Source organism: Candoia aspera, chromosome 5 (genome assembly GCF_035149785.1).
Source record: "Candoia aspera isolate rCanAsp1 chromosome 5, rCanAsp1.hap2, whole genome shotgun sequence".
NCBI classification, from domain to species: domain Eukaryota; kingdom Metazoa; phylum Chordata; class Lepidosauria; order Squamata; family Boidae; genus Candoia; species Candoia aspera.
In genome coordinates, this window is record NC_086157.1 from 56,665,416 (window position 1) to 56,681,442 (window position 16,027).

The window sequence follows — 16,027 nt, forward strand, 5'->3', positions numbered from 1 at the left end:
GATAATGACTTTTGCAGATTATTGCATAGCAACACAAAAATGCTACTGGCAGTCTAGGGGTGAAGCCATGTGGACTGACCTACAAATAATGAAATTAAACTCTAAAAAAGTGTTACATGCTAATACAATTGTGCCAAAAAGATTTCTATAGTAACTTTTAAAAATATTTTTGTATTCAAAAATATGCATTAAAACAATTTATGTCTAAATTTGCTGAAAAAGTATACAAAATTATTTTGCAACAGTTATCAATAAATCCTCTCTGTCTTTTCCCATCTTTCAGGAGGTATTCTGCATGCCTCTTATTTTCTTTTTCCCATTCCTGTCCCCTTTTTCTTCTATGCCATGTCCTTTTAGATTTTAAGACAGCCTGAATTCTTTTCCAGCCTGAATGTCTGGATATAATAGAGAGAGGGAGAGAGACAGACAGACAGGCAGACGGACAGACAGACAAGATGCACGTTTGATCTGATCTTGCAGGATGTTCTTACATTTTTATTTCTTTGAAACAGACAGCAAATGTAATAAATGTTCAAATGCATTCCAACCATGCCTAATATCAAAACATATTTTTCACATACATATTTACCTTTGGTAGTTTCTGTCTATTGAGGAATAGAGGTACAGCATCCCGGCCAGAATTTACAGGGATCACTTCTTTTATTTCAATTGTATCATCAGCCAAAAAATAATGTAGCACCACTTCTCGAATGTCCCCAAACATTGTTTCAGTGTCATCCCAAATACCATAAAAGCGTAAAACATGTCCCTCATGTTCCAGAAACTGGCGAAGTGTGTCAAAGCGCTCATAGGGACGCAACGGTGTCATCCTATCCATCAACTACAAATCAGAAAATAATAGTTTTTCTTAAATTGCCATTATTATAATACCTACAGATCTGAATGTGTTAGCAACTTTAAAAAGTATCCCATAGAAGCAGGAGTATTCATAGCTAGAACCATAAAACTTTTCTAGTACTTCTTGTTCCCAGTTCTTCATTTTTTGTAGTATACTCGAACACATTTCAATTTAGTAATAGCAAGTGAAATATATGCTTCATCTAGAAAAAACCTGAGTACTACTCCCATTTTCAATAGTGATCCCAGGCATAGGGTTTCAAAATTTCCTTTCCTTTTTACAAAGAAGTTTAACATCTTAAAACTGAAAATCATCATTATCTTCCAATATCTAAGCAAACAATCATATTTTGAGTTTGATGTATGCAAAGATGTGTCCCAGGCAGGAAGAATCAGATATATTTTATTCATTTTTCAATCTTTTTTTTTTCTGAATTGGCGTTATGAAGTCCCTTATCCAAATGGATGTTAGTTCTTGTTCTCAAAATGAATCTGTTAGTATTATTTAAATACCAGTAGCTTGCTACAGTATGCGTATAACATAAAATGGTTCTGTTCTCATAATACATCAGTATTAATTCAATCTTAGTATTAAACTGTTAGTATTAATTCAATATTAGTAATTTGCTACAACATGCTTACAAAGAAGGTCCAGAGATAAAATAAATATTTTTTTGAAAATCACACTAGGTAAAGAATTGGGGGTAAGAAGACTATAAAAAAGGCAGTTTGTGGAAATAGGAACAAATTTTGAATGGAAGAATGTGGTCTGAAGAAATGGTAGAGATGAGGAAAAGATAATACAGATAAAGGTTTGAAAAGACACCAAATTGTTCATAGACAGAGGTAGAAAGCCAATACAAATACCCTAGAACACTGTAAATGATATTACCTTCAACAGTTTGAAACCCGAATTTGATTTAAAAATCACATTAATAAAATGTGAGTGAAGGAAGCAAGCAATAAGCACCTAAAGCAAACAGGATTAACATCCCTGTTTCTTCAGAACACTGACTTTAGATATTATGACATCACAGAAGCTAGATATGGAAATAGAGAGGAGGGAAGCAGGGGGAGGGGACTGGAATCAAGAAAAAAAGTAATAAAGGCAAAAAAGAAGAAAGGCTTGAGCAAAAAGTGGCAGAAAATGTTATTAGCCTATTATCATGTAAGCCCCAACCAATGACTGAGCAACCACAGTATTCCAGACTCTGAAATAATAGTAAAAAGGTCATGGGATATAAGGCTTGGAAGGAACCTTGAACATCATCTAGTCCAAGCCTCTCTCCAGTTTAGGAATTGACTACTACAGCAGTGTAGATTTATGTATCACCCTAAGCAACATTTTGCATAACTATGGTTTATTACATCACTATTGGCTGGGTTCACATAAGACATAAAACATTATTTAAAGCCATGGTTAACTTAGTGCACTAATCCAAAACTAAACAAATTACATTACGGCATAGCATGCTGTGTGAATCAGATCCAGATCAATGCAACTGTTGTGAGGGAAGCAAAAGTTTCATTTTATTAGAAAGCAAGATAGACTTGGACAAGTTAATAGTAGAAGCGATGTGCCCTAGTAGGGCTACTGAATAAATGCTTTGAACAACTCAGTATCTCTCAGGACTTTCATAACAGGAGGTTGTTAAAATAAAGTGATATAATGCTATGTAAACAAAAAAGTGTCTGTGCTCTTTTAATCATGTAGAGTAAGCATGATTAAAAAATAAGGGAACTGAGATGACAGCTGCATGAAAAAAACTATCATGGCATTTGGAGCAAGAGAGAGAGAGAAAATGCGGACTGTTGAGGTTTTCCTACTTACGATTAAGACTGCTATTGTGCCTAGTCATTTTGGCCGGGTGAAAAGGTTGCAAGTGATTGTCTCCTCTCACGTACTTCATGCAAATCACCTGGGGGGAGGAGGAAACCTGCTTGGACTTGTTCTTACTTCCTCTTTTTTTTTCTCTGCCGGCAATGTAGCCAAGCAAGGCTTGCTCCAAAGGGAGCTAAGTCCTTTAAAGGTTTTGCTTTTGCTTTCTGTAAATAAATTATTTTTATAGAAATGCTTGGTGTGTGACTTTTTTGACCTCTCCTGGGCTAAAGGCTTTCCCAGCATCTGCCAACAGGTTATGGGCCCAGTAAGCCCAGTAAAACCCAGAGAGAAAAGAGAGATCAACTCCACATGCACAATTTAAAGGCAGGTAGCAAAGACCTGTGAAGATTTTCTTTGGAGCCACCTGGAGATTTTCCAGCAACTGCCAGTCTACAGGGCAAAGAAGCTTTGCCTCCCAGCCCTCAGCGATGCCTCTGGAGCGCCTATCAGAGACGAACTATTTGAATTGGGCCCTGAAGATGGAGATGTGTCTTTGCAGAGAGAATCTTTGGCTGCCAATTGGTGAGCAAAACCCCCAAAATCCCAGTGCTGAATGGCTGAGACAGGATGAGCGGGCTAGAGCCACCATTATCTTGGGAGTTGAGAACAATCAGCTAGTCCACGTGCAAGGCATGCAGTCTGCAAAGCAACTTTGGGACGCTTTGAGAGACTTATATGTAAAGGCAACAGCAGGGAGTAAAGTTACTCTGACGAAAAAGCTGTATAGAGCCTACCTTGCAGAAGGAGAAAGCCTTCCTGAGCACCTGCATTATATTCAGCAGCTGTTTGTTGAGTTGCAGGAGAGAGGAATGGAATTTACACCTCTCACAAAATCCTATATCCTCCTGTCCTCACTAAATGCAACGTGGGACACGCTGATTTGTACCCTGGAGGCTATGCCTGAAGCAGACCTCACCCCATCGTATGTTACACAGCGCTTACTCGCTGAATGGGAGAAGAGAGAGGAAAGATCCCCCCCATCTCTTCTGGAAAGCTGCAAGACCAGAAAATGAGGGAAAAGGGAAAGGAACCTGAGGCCACAGCGCTAGCCAACCAGAGATGCTTCACTTGTGGTTCAGCTGGACATTTGCAAAGAGACTGTGCCATGAGACCCAAGAGTAGAAAGACAGAGAAGAACAACACAAGGGCAACACAGAAGAAGGCTCTTCAGACAACCCAGATTGCACAGGTTGCTGAGAAGGGTAATTCTGATGTATGGGTGTTAGATTCTGGGGCCCGTTGTCATTTATGTAATTGTAAAAGCTCTTTTGTGTCACTGTCTAAAACTGAAAGACAAAGTGTATCTTTGGCTGATGGGTCTGTGACCAAAATTATGGGACAAGGTGACTTGTATTTATCCTGCTTGGGAGAAACTGTAAAAGGTGTGTTGTATGTGCCAAATTTACAATCAAACCTTTTATCTGTGGCACAATTGGCTGCAACAGGGTATATCATAACATTTAAGAAAAATGGTTGTGAGATACGTAAAAATGGGAAATTGTGTGCTACTGGTATGTTAAAAGACCCCTTGTACATTGTACAAAATGCAAGGAAGCCAAGCTGCAAGGCTGCAGTTGGCAACACACCATATCATGACCAATGTGTACACCTGATGCACAGGAGATTTGGTCATGCTAATTTCAAGTCTATAGCACAAATGCCACAGCTGTGTGCTGACCTAAAGATAAAACCCTGTGATAAATACTTAGACTGTGTAGTTTGCAAAGAATGCAAAACACTAAAAGCTCCTGTGAGTAAGCACAGTGACAGAGTTACAACTAGACCTTTGGAAATTGTACACTCTGACATTATTGGTCCTTTTGCTCCAAGTCTTGGACAAGCAAGGTATGCAATGACCATCATTGATGATTTCTCAAGATACACATTTATCTACATCCTAAAACATAAAGATGAGGCATTTGAGAAATTTAAAAGTTTTGTGACGTGGGCAAATGGAAAATTCCCTAGGCCTGTATCTGCACTCCAATGTGATAGAGGAGGAGAATACCTTTCTCACAAATTCAGAAGGTTCCTAGTGGAAAAGGGGATAGAACAAATTCTTTCTAATCCTTACACCCCTCAGCAAAATGGTGTTGCTGAAAGAAAGGGCAGAACCTTGCAAAATGCGATGGAATGCATGTTAAAAGATTCACGATTATATTTTAAGTACTGGGGAGAGGCAATATCTACTGCCACTTATGTACAGAACAGGTTGTATAACTCTGTGATTCAGGACACTCCATTCCATTTGTTTTATGATGTGAAACCAAAGGTAAGCCATCTTAGAGTGTTTGGTAGCACTGCATGGGTTCACATTCCAAAACAGCAGAGAAGGAAAGGAGGCCCCACAACAAAGAAAGCCATCTTTGTTGGCTATGAACAAAGCCAGAGGAGCTACAGGTTCATAATGGGAGAGAAATTAATAATTAGCAAAAGCGCTTCTTTTGCTGAACAAAACTGGGGGAGATTAAATTCTAGCTCTCCAGTTGAACTGACCACCACAAGAGAACAGCAAGGACTTGCTGATGGTGATCTTTTGCCTGATGAGGACATTAAACCAGAAAAGCAAACTGAAGATCTGTCTGATGAGATAGATGCTTCTCAGGAAAGTGATAGGAGTCAAAATTTAAGCCCTGTATTACCTCGCAGATCTCAGAGGAGTAATAAAGGCGTTCCTCCATCATGTTTTCAGGCTGAAACAGTAACGGCTTTTCACATATTCACAGAACCTGAGTCTTTAGAACAAGTGAATGCTTTACCACCTGAGATTGCACAAAATTGGCATTCTGCCATGCAACAGGAATTAGCATCCTTGAAAGAAAATAAAACATGGAAACTGGTAAATCTACCTCCCAATGAACGCTGTCTGGGTTGTAGGTGGGTTTTCAAACTGAAAAGGGATGCTGATGGCAAAATCCAAAAATATAAAGCAAGGTTGGCTGCAAAAGGGTTCACTCAAAAGGAAAGATTTAGACTTTGACAAGACTTTTGCACCAATTACTAAAGGTGAATCAATTAGATTACTGTTAAAAGTTGCTGCACTCAAGGGAATGTCAGTTAACCACTATGGCATTCAGACTGCATTTCTCTATGATGATTTAGATCACAGATTATACATGCAGCAACCCCCTGGCTATGAAAAAGGGGAGAATCTAGTCTGTGAACTGCAGAAGTCAATCTATGGGTTAAAACAAGCTGCTAGATCCTGGAACCAAAAAGTAGAGGAAAAACTGCAGAATTTTGGTTTTGAAAAAGGAAAAGCAGATCCCTGTGTATATATGAAGGACAAACAAGGCTGTATGTATCTGTGCATTTATGTTGATGATTTGCTGCTGTTCACATCAACAGAAAAACAAAGGCTTGATTTTGAAGCCTGCATGAAAAGCCATTTCACATTAAAAAGCCTTGGAATTATAACAACCTAGTTTTGGAAAAAAAAAAAAAAAACAGGAAGAATGGTAGCTTTCTGTTAAACCAAAGGGGAGATAATGGTAAAGAAATGTGAATGGAAAGACATATACAGTTGTCAGAGAAGGTTGGTTTGCATCTTAATCTATAGTGTAAAAAGGGGAGTGTTGAGGTTTTCCTACTTACGATTAAGACTGCTATTGTGCCTAGTCATTTTGGCCGGGTGAAAAGGTTGCAAGTGATTGTCTCCTCTCACGTGCTTCATGAAAATCACCTGGGGGGAGGAGGAAACCTGCTTGGACTTGTTCTTTCTTCCTTTTTTTTTTCTCTGCTGGCAATGTAGCCAAGCAAGGCTTGCTCCAAAGGGAGCTAAGTCCTTTAAAGGTTTTGCTTTTGTTTTTGCTTTCTGTAAATAAATTATTTTTATAGAAATGCTTGGTGTGTGACTTTTTTGACCTCTCCTGGGCTAAAGGCTTTCCCAGCATCTGCCAACACGGACAGCTATGGGAGTTAATGTGGATTACATAAGAGCTGTCAGTACACTGCTCACCTCAAATCATTCATAATACATCTAGTATCATTTTGATAGTCTATTAACTTTATATCATTGTTATACCTTTCACAAACCATAAGAGATAGAATGAATAAATGGGCAAAAAAGAATAGATCTAAAAGATTGAGGGGAAAACGTTAATACAGGCAATTGTCCTTTCAGTAATGTCACTTTTATCAATGAAATATACTCTTACAGAATTTAGATCTTACACTGTACTATTATAACCCCTCTAATGATTCTCTAAATCTTCCATGGATTAATATAATCATTCTCCTGGAAAATAGATCAGATTTGTCAGATGTAGGTGGCTTAAGATATATACTCCCAGTCGATTATTTTATATGTCAGCTAAAATATTAAGTATGGTCAAAAATTAGCAATGATAACGTAAACAAATATATACTGTAGGTTACATGCAGGTCAACTAAGAACAATTCCATCTCAAGTTTGTTATCCACCACTCCCAGTCCCTAGAATGGGGAGATTAAGCAACAATCCTACAACCGTTTACTTTGGAGTAAACACCACTGAACTCAGTGGTACTATGGAGTAGACCCAGTAGTACAGAACTGCTCTGTAAATGGAGCTGAGGGAACACAAAACATTTGTGCACAAGGGCCAGTTAATCTAAATGGCCAAGTGTGGTAATTGCCATTTCCCTGCTTCTTAAAATGACATTTAAGACCTTACTTTTTCTTTTGCATATATTGTGCTATAAACTCTCCAGACTGTGTGTGTGTGTGCGTGTGCACATACATGTGTGCAGAATTGGAAGGATTCAGAAAAAAGGGAGGATGGGCAGCTTTTGTAGTATCACTGTCAGTGCAGCCAATTGAATAGAGAAGTCTAAAGGAGTGCAGATGATAATGGGAAAATATTACTAGTCAATCCACAATGTATTTTTATCTGGCCGTTGTGCAGAAGCTGTTATGGACATCCTCTTCTAGATACATAATTTGTGTCATTTGTGCGATGTGTGTGGAACATCTTCTAAACATTTAGAGAAGGAGAATTTCCAATCTCCTTTGAGCTGACAATGGAATATAATTGGGAGAAAACAAGCAAGCATCACAGAAGTATAAATAAGTGTGTATGAGACTGGGTAAAGATGTGTGTGCATATGTGGATATTCTCAGGAGAGCCAGAAGTTCAGCACAGCAAAGCCTTCCAAATCAGCTCCTATTGACCCTGTCCCAGACCAAAAAACCCCCCAGAACTATGTTTTTTTTCTTTGTCTGTTAAAGTATAACTGGGAATAATCTACAATTCTTAATGAATCTTAGATTAAATCTACTGTCCCTATCCATAATAATGGATTTCAGAAATCAATCCACAATCTCTTGGCAATTACTATGATGACTGTAGAGCTCTATGTACTCAGCCACCACTGCTTATACGACTCCCTTCTTATCTACAATTCTGCAACATAAAGGAGTCTACTCCTTTCCATCAGTTTTTATTTCATTCTCTTGTCTTTTGTTCTATTGCAAATTAATTGTTATGCAACACAGGAAAGGACAAACGGTAACACAAACTGGTACTAAATTAATCTGACAGTTACCATGGTGCAGTTATGTTTAAACGAGGAGAATCCTAATTAAATCTACTCTGTAAAAGGTTGTAGTGCTATTGCAGTCATCCAAACATGTATTACAAGAAAAACTATAAACAATCTGCACATTCATTCTAATAATGCAAAGTATAGCTAGGGTTTTGACAAATGGCACTGAGGGTTTTCAGAAAAATATAGAAGGTAGTTTAGGGTAGGCCAACAAACGTCTGTTCAGATGATTTATTTTATGAAAACTCTCCTTGGAGTATCTATTATTTTATGTTTATTATTATGTTCCAGGCTTTAAAAACAAGCAGCTTTGAATATATTACAATCCCTTTCAGAACAATAAAACAACTGCCAAAACATTTAAAGGGATCACCAAGGTTAGAATTTAAATGAAATTGTCTCAAAGGGGATGTATACAAGGACACGGCATTTGGGCAGATTCATATAATGGGAATTCTGTTGCACTGTGTTATATTTTACAGAGTGATTATAAACATTCAGCAGAATATCTTATATATGTGAATTCTTCTTACAATTTTTATATCGACTTCCCTATTCCGCTTTCACTGTGATACAGGTACTATGTATAGTTTTCAGAACCCCCACTGCCTTTTTTCATTCTTGGGAGTAGGTACACTTTTTTCAACATTCCATTACTTAACCTTCCCACTGTAGAATAAGAATCTCTGACAATATTCTCAGGAATTAACAGCTATTCAGCTTTAGGCAATAGGAGTTACTGGAGAGAAACTCAAGCCCTTCTGCTCTTGCTTCTGCAGTCCATTCCCAGTGCTTATTTTCCATCTGCTTCCCTGTGTGCCTTTATATAAACTATAAACTAGTCCACATTTTCCCCAAAACAGATCCAGCCACCAGCCACCAGTCATTGTCCTCTCCGCCTACCTTCTCTTTCTGATCTCTACTTCTCTCTCAGTCATTTCTCCTCCTCAGTAGTATCTCTCCTCCCTTTTTCCAAATCTAAACTATGTCCATTCAACATTTCCCAATATCTTTCTAATATTTTTCTGAATCTTTCCTCTTCCAATCTGTGTTTTCTTCCTGAAGTCACCAGATCGGAACTGTAAAGCTCCAGAAGACCACCAGATAGCAGCAAAGAGCAGCTTTTGTACAAAACAATTTACAATCAAATCTTAAACAACAGTAATATGCTAAAACAATATAAACATATGCACTCAAAGATATAACAGAGGAAAAAATACAAAATTAAGTCTCTTAACATTCACACAGGGAAGATCTAAGTATAAAGATAGGCTGTCATGGGTAAGGATGGCGAGCAGGGGGCTCCCATCCAGACTGTCAAGCGCATGCGTAGCACTGAGGAACTGTTCAGCCATTCAAAGAGACACAGATCGGGACCGCCTTAACCCTTGGGGGTTATATGTCTGGGTTTTTCCCACGCTTCTTCAGTTTGTTAGGATTCTTGTTAAGTACTAGTAATAAATATTAGAGACCAGTTCATTGTCTCAGTGTGTTTCCTGGTTGTTAGGACATGGGCCTTCACTAGATGCTTAAATTAACAGTAGGTATCTCCTATATAGGAGGAGGAGAACATTCCAAAGAGCAGGTGTTTCCACCAAGTCTATCCATCCAGGACTTCTGTCTCTGTGCAACTATTCTGCCAATATCATGCAGTTCTCTCTTGTGAATCCAAAGCTTTCAGGGTTACCAGAGCTAGGCTATAAAAATCTAATGGCAGCAAAGTGACTCAGAACACTCTAACCTAGAGACTACCCAGATTTTTGCAGCCTAGATCTGATAGCCCTGAAGTCTCTAGAATTCATGTCCCATGATTTTAATTTTAGTTCGTATCTAAAATGTCTCTGTCATGAGGCTATTTTCAAAAATAATGAAAAAGTAGATATTAGACAAAAGAAAATCTCAGGAGGGTGATGATGACAGAAAATTCACATCCCACAAATGAAGCATATATCCAAAATTAACTATTCTTTTCTTTTCAACAATAGTTATAGGAGCATAGCAAGGTTGCGTACCCATCAATGGCATGCACATATCACAGTCACTCTCCCAGGGATATGGAACACAAAATGGGCAGGGTAACAGCATCTTAGAACAGGGTCAGCAGCCAGACCAGAGGGTTAAACCCTCTTGTCCATGTTCAAGCTACATGGCTGACTGGAGATAGCTGAAAATGTGACTAGAAAGATTTTATTTTATTTTATTTTGTTTGTTTGTTTGTTTTTATTTTATTTATCAGAGCAATAAAATAATTACTGCTATAATTGAAGGGAGGCTTGCTATTATGTTTACTGTCTTCTGTACTGATACTATATTGGTTGAAAAAACGTACATGTGGGTCTTTCTATTAAATAAAGTTAAAGAAAACTTTAATAGAATGTACATATTTATAGTCTTCAGCAAAGGATCGTTACCTTGTCGTGGTGCTGGAGCTTGAGCACCTCAATGATGCCATGAGCTAAACTGTGACGGGCCACCCAAGACGGGAAGGTCATGACAGAGAGGTCAGACTAAATGCGATCCCTGGGGAAGGTAATGGCAACCCACCCCAGTATTCTTGCCGTGAAAACTAAATGGATCAGTACAACCAGAGATATGTCGGTATACCATCGGAAGATGAGACCCCCAGGTCGGAAGATGGTCAAAATGCTACTGGGGAGGAACAGAGGATGAGTTCAACTAGCCCCAGACGTGATGATGCAGCTAGCTCAAAGCCGAAAGGACGGCTAGCGGCCGACGGTGCTGGTGGTGAACGGCGAATCCAATGTTCTAAGGATCAACACACCATTGGAACCTGGAATGTAAGATCTATGAGCCAGGGCAAATTGGATGTGGTTATTGGTGAGATGTCAAGATTAAAGGTAGACATTCTGGGCGTCAGTGAACTGAAATGGACTGGAATGGGCCACTTCACATCAAATGACCACCAGATCTACTACTGTGGACAAGAGGACCACAGAAGAAATGGAGTAGACTTCATAATTAATAGTAAAGTGGCTAAAGCAGTGTTTGGATACAATCCAAAAAACGATAGAATGATCTCAATTCGAATTCAGGGCAAGCCATCTAACATCACAGTGATCCAAATATACGCCCCAACCACAGATGCTGAAGAAGCTGAAGTAGAGCAGTTCTATGAGGATCTGCAGCACCTACTGGACAACACGCCTAAAAGAGATGTTATTTTCATCACGGGAGACTGGAATGCTAAGGTGGGCAGTCAAATGACACCTGGAATTACAGGTAAGCATGGCCTGGGAGAACAAAACGAAGCAGGTCATAGGCTGATAGAATTTTGCCAAGACAATTCACTCTGCATAACAAACACTCTCTTCCAACAACCTAAGAGACGGCCTTATACATGGACTTCACCAGATGGACAACACCGAAATCAGACTGACTACATCCTTTGCAGCCAAAGGTGGCGGACATCTATACAGTCGGTAAAAACAAGACCTGGAGCTGACTGTAGTTCAGATCACGAACTTCTTCTTGCACAATTTAGGATCAGACTAAAGAGATTAGGGAAGACCCACAGATCAGCTAGATATGAGCTCACTAATATTCCTAAGGAATATGCAGTGGAGGTGAAGAACAGATTTAAGGGACTGGACTTAGTACATAGGGTCCCAGAAGAACTATGGACAGAAGTTCACAACATTGTTCAGGAGGCGGCAACAAAATACATCCCAAAGAAAGAGAAAACCAAGAAGGCAAAATGGCTGTCTGCTGAGACACTAGAAGTAGCCCAAGAAAGAAGGAAAGCAAAAGGCAACAGCGATAGGGGGAGATATGCCCAATTAAATGCAAAATTCCAGAGGTTAGCCAGAAGAGATAAGGAATTATTTTTAAACAAGCAATGCGCGGAAGTGGAAGAAGACAATAGAATAGGAAGGACAAGGGACCTCTTCCAGAAAATTAGAAACATCGGAGGTAAATTCCAGGCCAAAATGGGTATGATCAAAAACAAAGATGGCAAGGACCTAACAGAAGAAGAAGAGATCAAGAAAAGGTGGCAAGAATATACAGAAGACCTGTATAGGAAGGATAACAATATCGGGGATAGCTTTGACGGTGTCGTCAGTAAGCTGGAGCCAGACTTCCTGAAGAATGAGGTTGAATGGGCCTTAAGAAGCATTGCTAATAACAAGGCAGCAGGAGACGACGGCATCCCAGCTGAACTGTTCAAAATCTTGCAAGATGATGCTGTCAAGGTAATGCATGCTATATGCCAGCAAATTTGGAAAACACAAGAATGGCCATCAGATTGGAAAAAATCAACTTATATCCCCATACCAAAAAAGGGGAACACTAAAGAATGTTCAAACTATCGAACAGTGGCACTCATTTCACATGCCAGTAAGGTAATGCTCAAGATCCTGCAAAGTAGACTTCAGCAATTCATGGAGCGAGAATTGCCAGATGTACAAGCTGGGTTTAGAAAAGGCAGAGGAACGAGGGACCAAATTGCCAATATCTGCTGGATAATGGAAAAAGCCAGGGAGTTTCAGAAAAACATCTCTTTCTGTTTTATTGACTATTCTAAAGCCTTTGACTGTGTGGACCATAACAAATTGTGGCAAGTTCTTAGTGGTATGGGGATACCAAGTCATCTTGTATGCCTCCTGAAGAATCTGTATAACGACCAAGTAGCAACAGTAAGAACAGACCACGGAACAACGAACTGGTCTAAGATTGGGAAAGGAGTACAGCAGGGCTGTATCCTCTCACCCTACCTATTCAACTTGTATGCAGAACACATCATGCGACAAGCTGGGCTTGAGGAATCCAAGGCTGGAGTTAAAATTGCTGGAAGAAACATTAACAATCTCAGATATGCAGATGATACCACTTTGATGGCTGAAAGCGAAGAGGAACTGAGGAGCCTTATGATGAAGGTGAAAGAAGAAAGTGCAAAAGCTGGCTTGCAGCTAAACCTCAAAAAAACCAAGATTATGGCAACCAGCTTGATTGATAACTGGCAAATAGAGGGAGAAAATGTAGAAGCAGTGAAAGACTTCGTATTTCTAGGTGCAAAGATTACTGCAGATGCTGACTGCAGTCAGGAAATCCGAAGATGCTTAATCCTTGGGAGAAGAGCAATGACAAATCTCAATAAAATAGTTAAGAGCAGAGACATCACACTGACAACAAAGGCCCGCATAGTTAAAGCAATGGTGTTCCCTGTAGTAACATATGGCTGCGAGAGCTGGACCATAAGGAAGGCTGAGCGAAGGAAGATAGATGCTTTTGAACTGTGGTGTTGGAGGAAAATTCTGAGAGTGCCTTGGACTGCAAGAAGATCAAACCAGCCCATCCTCCAGGAAATAAAGCCAGACTGCTCACTTGAGGGAACGATATTAAATGCAAAACTGAAATACTTTGGACACATAATGAGAAGACAGGATACCCTGGAGAAGGTGCTGATGCTAGGGAGAGTGGAAGGCAAAAGGAAGAGGGGCCGACCAAGGGCAAGATGGATAGATGATATTCTAGAGGTGACGGACCCGTCCCTGGGGGAGCTGGGGGTGTTGACGACCGACAGGAAGCTCTGGCGTGGGCTGGTCCATGAAGTCACGAAGAGTCGGAAGCGACTAAATGAATAAACAACAAACATATTTATAGTACATTATATGTTTCTTTTAAACAGGTTCCATTGAATACAATCGTTCTTGCTCCCAAGATATATATAGGATTGCAATATTAAAAAAAATATTAAAGGAATTTCCTTGTCTACTTTTGAACACTAACTTGTTTGGTCTGCAATGAGAGAATACAAGATTTTACATGCTAACACATCCTGGATATTGTTTGAGACTGTGCACAACGCGTTAAGATATTACCAATTTAATGTTATTTACTCATTGATACTTTAAAAGCACCAAATTTTATAATACCATTTATAGTGATGGTAAACAGAATGTTAGGCTATTGTTCTCATCACATTCTGAGGAAATAAGTATCTAATTAGGGATATATGCAAAGTAATACAAGAAATATAATAAATATGGATTATTAATTTAAGAACTTTTCTTAAGAGGGATTCTTTAAAATGTATCTCCACCAACATAAAATATTGTATAGTAGGAGGTTTTTTTCTTGTTGTATTATATACAAGTTGTGCTTATTTTTACCCTGCAAACAATAGTTTTGTCAATGATTGTTTCAGCTAACCTTCTGGCGTCCTTTCATATAGGGATCATCTGGACGATTCAACGAAGGATTTACTTTGACTCCCATCTTTCTCAAGAAATTTTTGGTGAACTGATCACAGTCTATAATTTTATATCTTCGGCCATAAAATATGACCTCAGTGTCAAGGTTGAAATAATCTACAGTATAAAACTGATCTTCATTAGGAGGCGGGAGCGGAATCCGATGGCGCCTAAGAAGTGTCCCTATATTGGAGGAAAACACAATTAATATAACTTATTCCAAATTGGAACTTTACAGTAACATTACCAAAAGTTTGAAATTTCTTAAGGGAAAGGGTTCAAAACTACAAGAAAAGATCCAAAATACAATAAAATAATTAGTGGAAGCATAATGAAAAAAAAAATGATACCCTGGGTATGTAGAGTATATAACAACCATATAGCTCTCTCCCTCCCACTGCCAGGTTGTACTTATGAAGGAGGCTGATATATTTTAGTGGATGTGCTACATACTCCTGAGCAAGAATTATCCCTATCTCTACTGAGATAATAGTTATAAGCGAAAACTTACCTCTCACCCTCCTTTCTTCACCTTCGTATGTCATTCTAAACCTTATGGCATATAGCCAATTCATATCCTCTTTTAACTTCATGAAATGCAGTTACAGAATATAAGTATGCATAAAAAATATATTATTATGGTAAATTAATAATGTCTATGTTTTCATAGGAAAATAGCTATCATAAAACTGAGTTTTCAAGTATAAAATAGGAACATACATTGTTCTTCAATGTTTCAGGAGTGATTTTTTAAATTTCTAGTATAATAGAGATGAACATTCTGAAAAATTACTGGTCACAAACCATGACAGCAATATTTAAAGGAGATATCAGTGTCAAACTATATTTATTTGGGAACCAAATCAATAGTGAGGAATGAACTGAAGTATAGTTTGTAAACATTATCAGTAATGGTCCATGCACAGGTCTTAAGGGAGGAGATACATTCATACTGGTCTTCCATGCAAACAGATTCCATAGCTCATTGTCTCTTTTATTTGTACTGTCAACATTGATAGCAGACAAAACTCATTAGTTACTGCCCAAACTAATAAAACCAATAAATTATATTCTTCATGACTAGTCCTATATGAGATAGCATATACGAACATGAAATCATGCAACCTCTGAAATTTTCCTGAAATCTGTACAAAGCACAAATCAAGTATTTTAAAATAATTAAAAATCTAAAACGTTTTATAAGACCTTTCTGGAACAAGACTGACTGAACTCAAAAATATCAAGCAAAAGAACAAAATGTTTGCTCTGCAAACTAAGAATTATTTATACTACACTAAACTAACTAAATTATCTATATTAAAATATAGTATCTTTCTGCTATGAGAGAGAACAATGTATATCTATCTGTGTTTAAGCTTTTTAGCCTACACTTCAGACAAACATGGTTCTCAGATCAGCTTACCAATATCAGGCTATTTGCTGCTGAAAACATACAATTTTGGAATGATCTGGAGGTGGAATTTTAGTTATAATTCCACACATTATTTAATATATTATTTTCCCTATTACATGGGGCAAAGAGTGGGGAA

The 16,027-nt window shown here is 38.5% G+C and overlaps 1 protein-coding gene across 1 annotated transcript in view; it reads right to left on the reverse strand.

Annotated features, from left to right (window-relative positions):
• Window positions 1-16,027, reverse strand: part of EFHC2 (EF-hand domain containing 2) — a 64,780-nt gene that overhangs the window by 34,410 nt on the left and 14,343 nt on the right. Inside the window, exons 4-5 of the mRNA XM_063305263.1 lie at window positions 14,437-14,660; window positions 590-841 (exon numbers count right to left, since the gene is read on the reverse strand). Coding sequence (XP_063161333.1) covers window positions 590-841; window positions 14,437-14,660 — 476 coding nt within the window. The remainder of the gene's footprint in view (window positions 1-589; window positions 842-14,436; window positions 14,661-16,027) is intronic.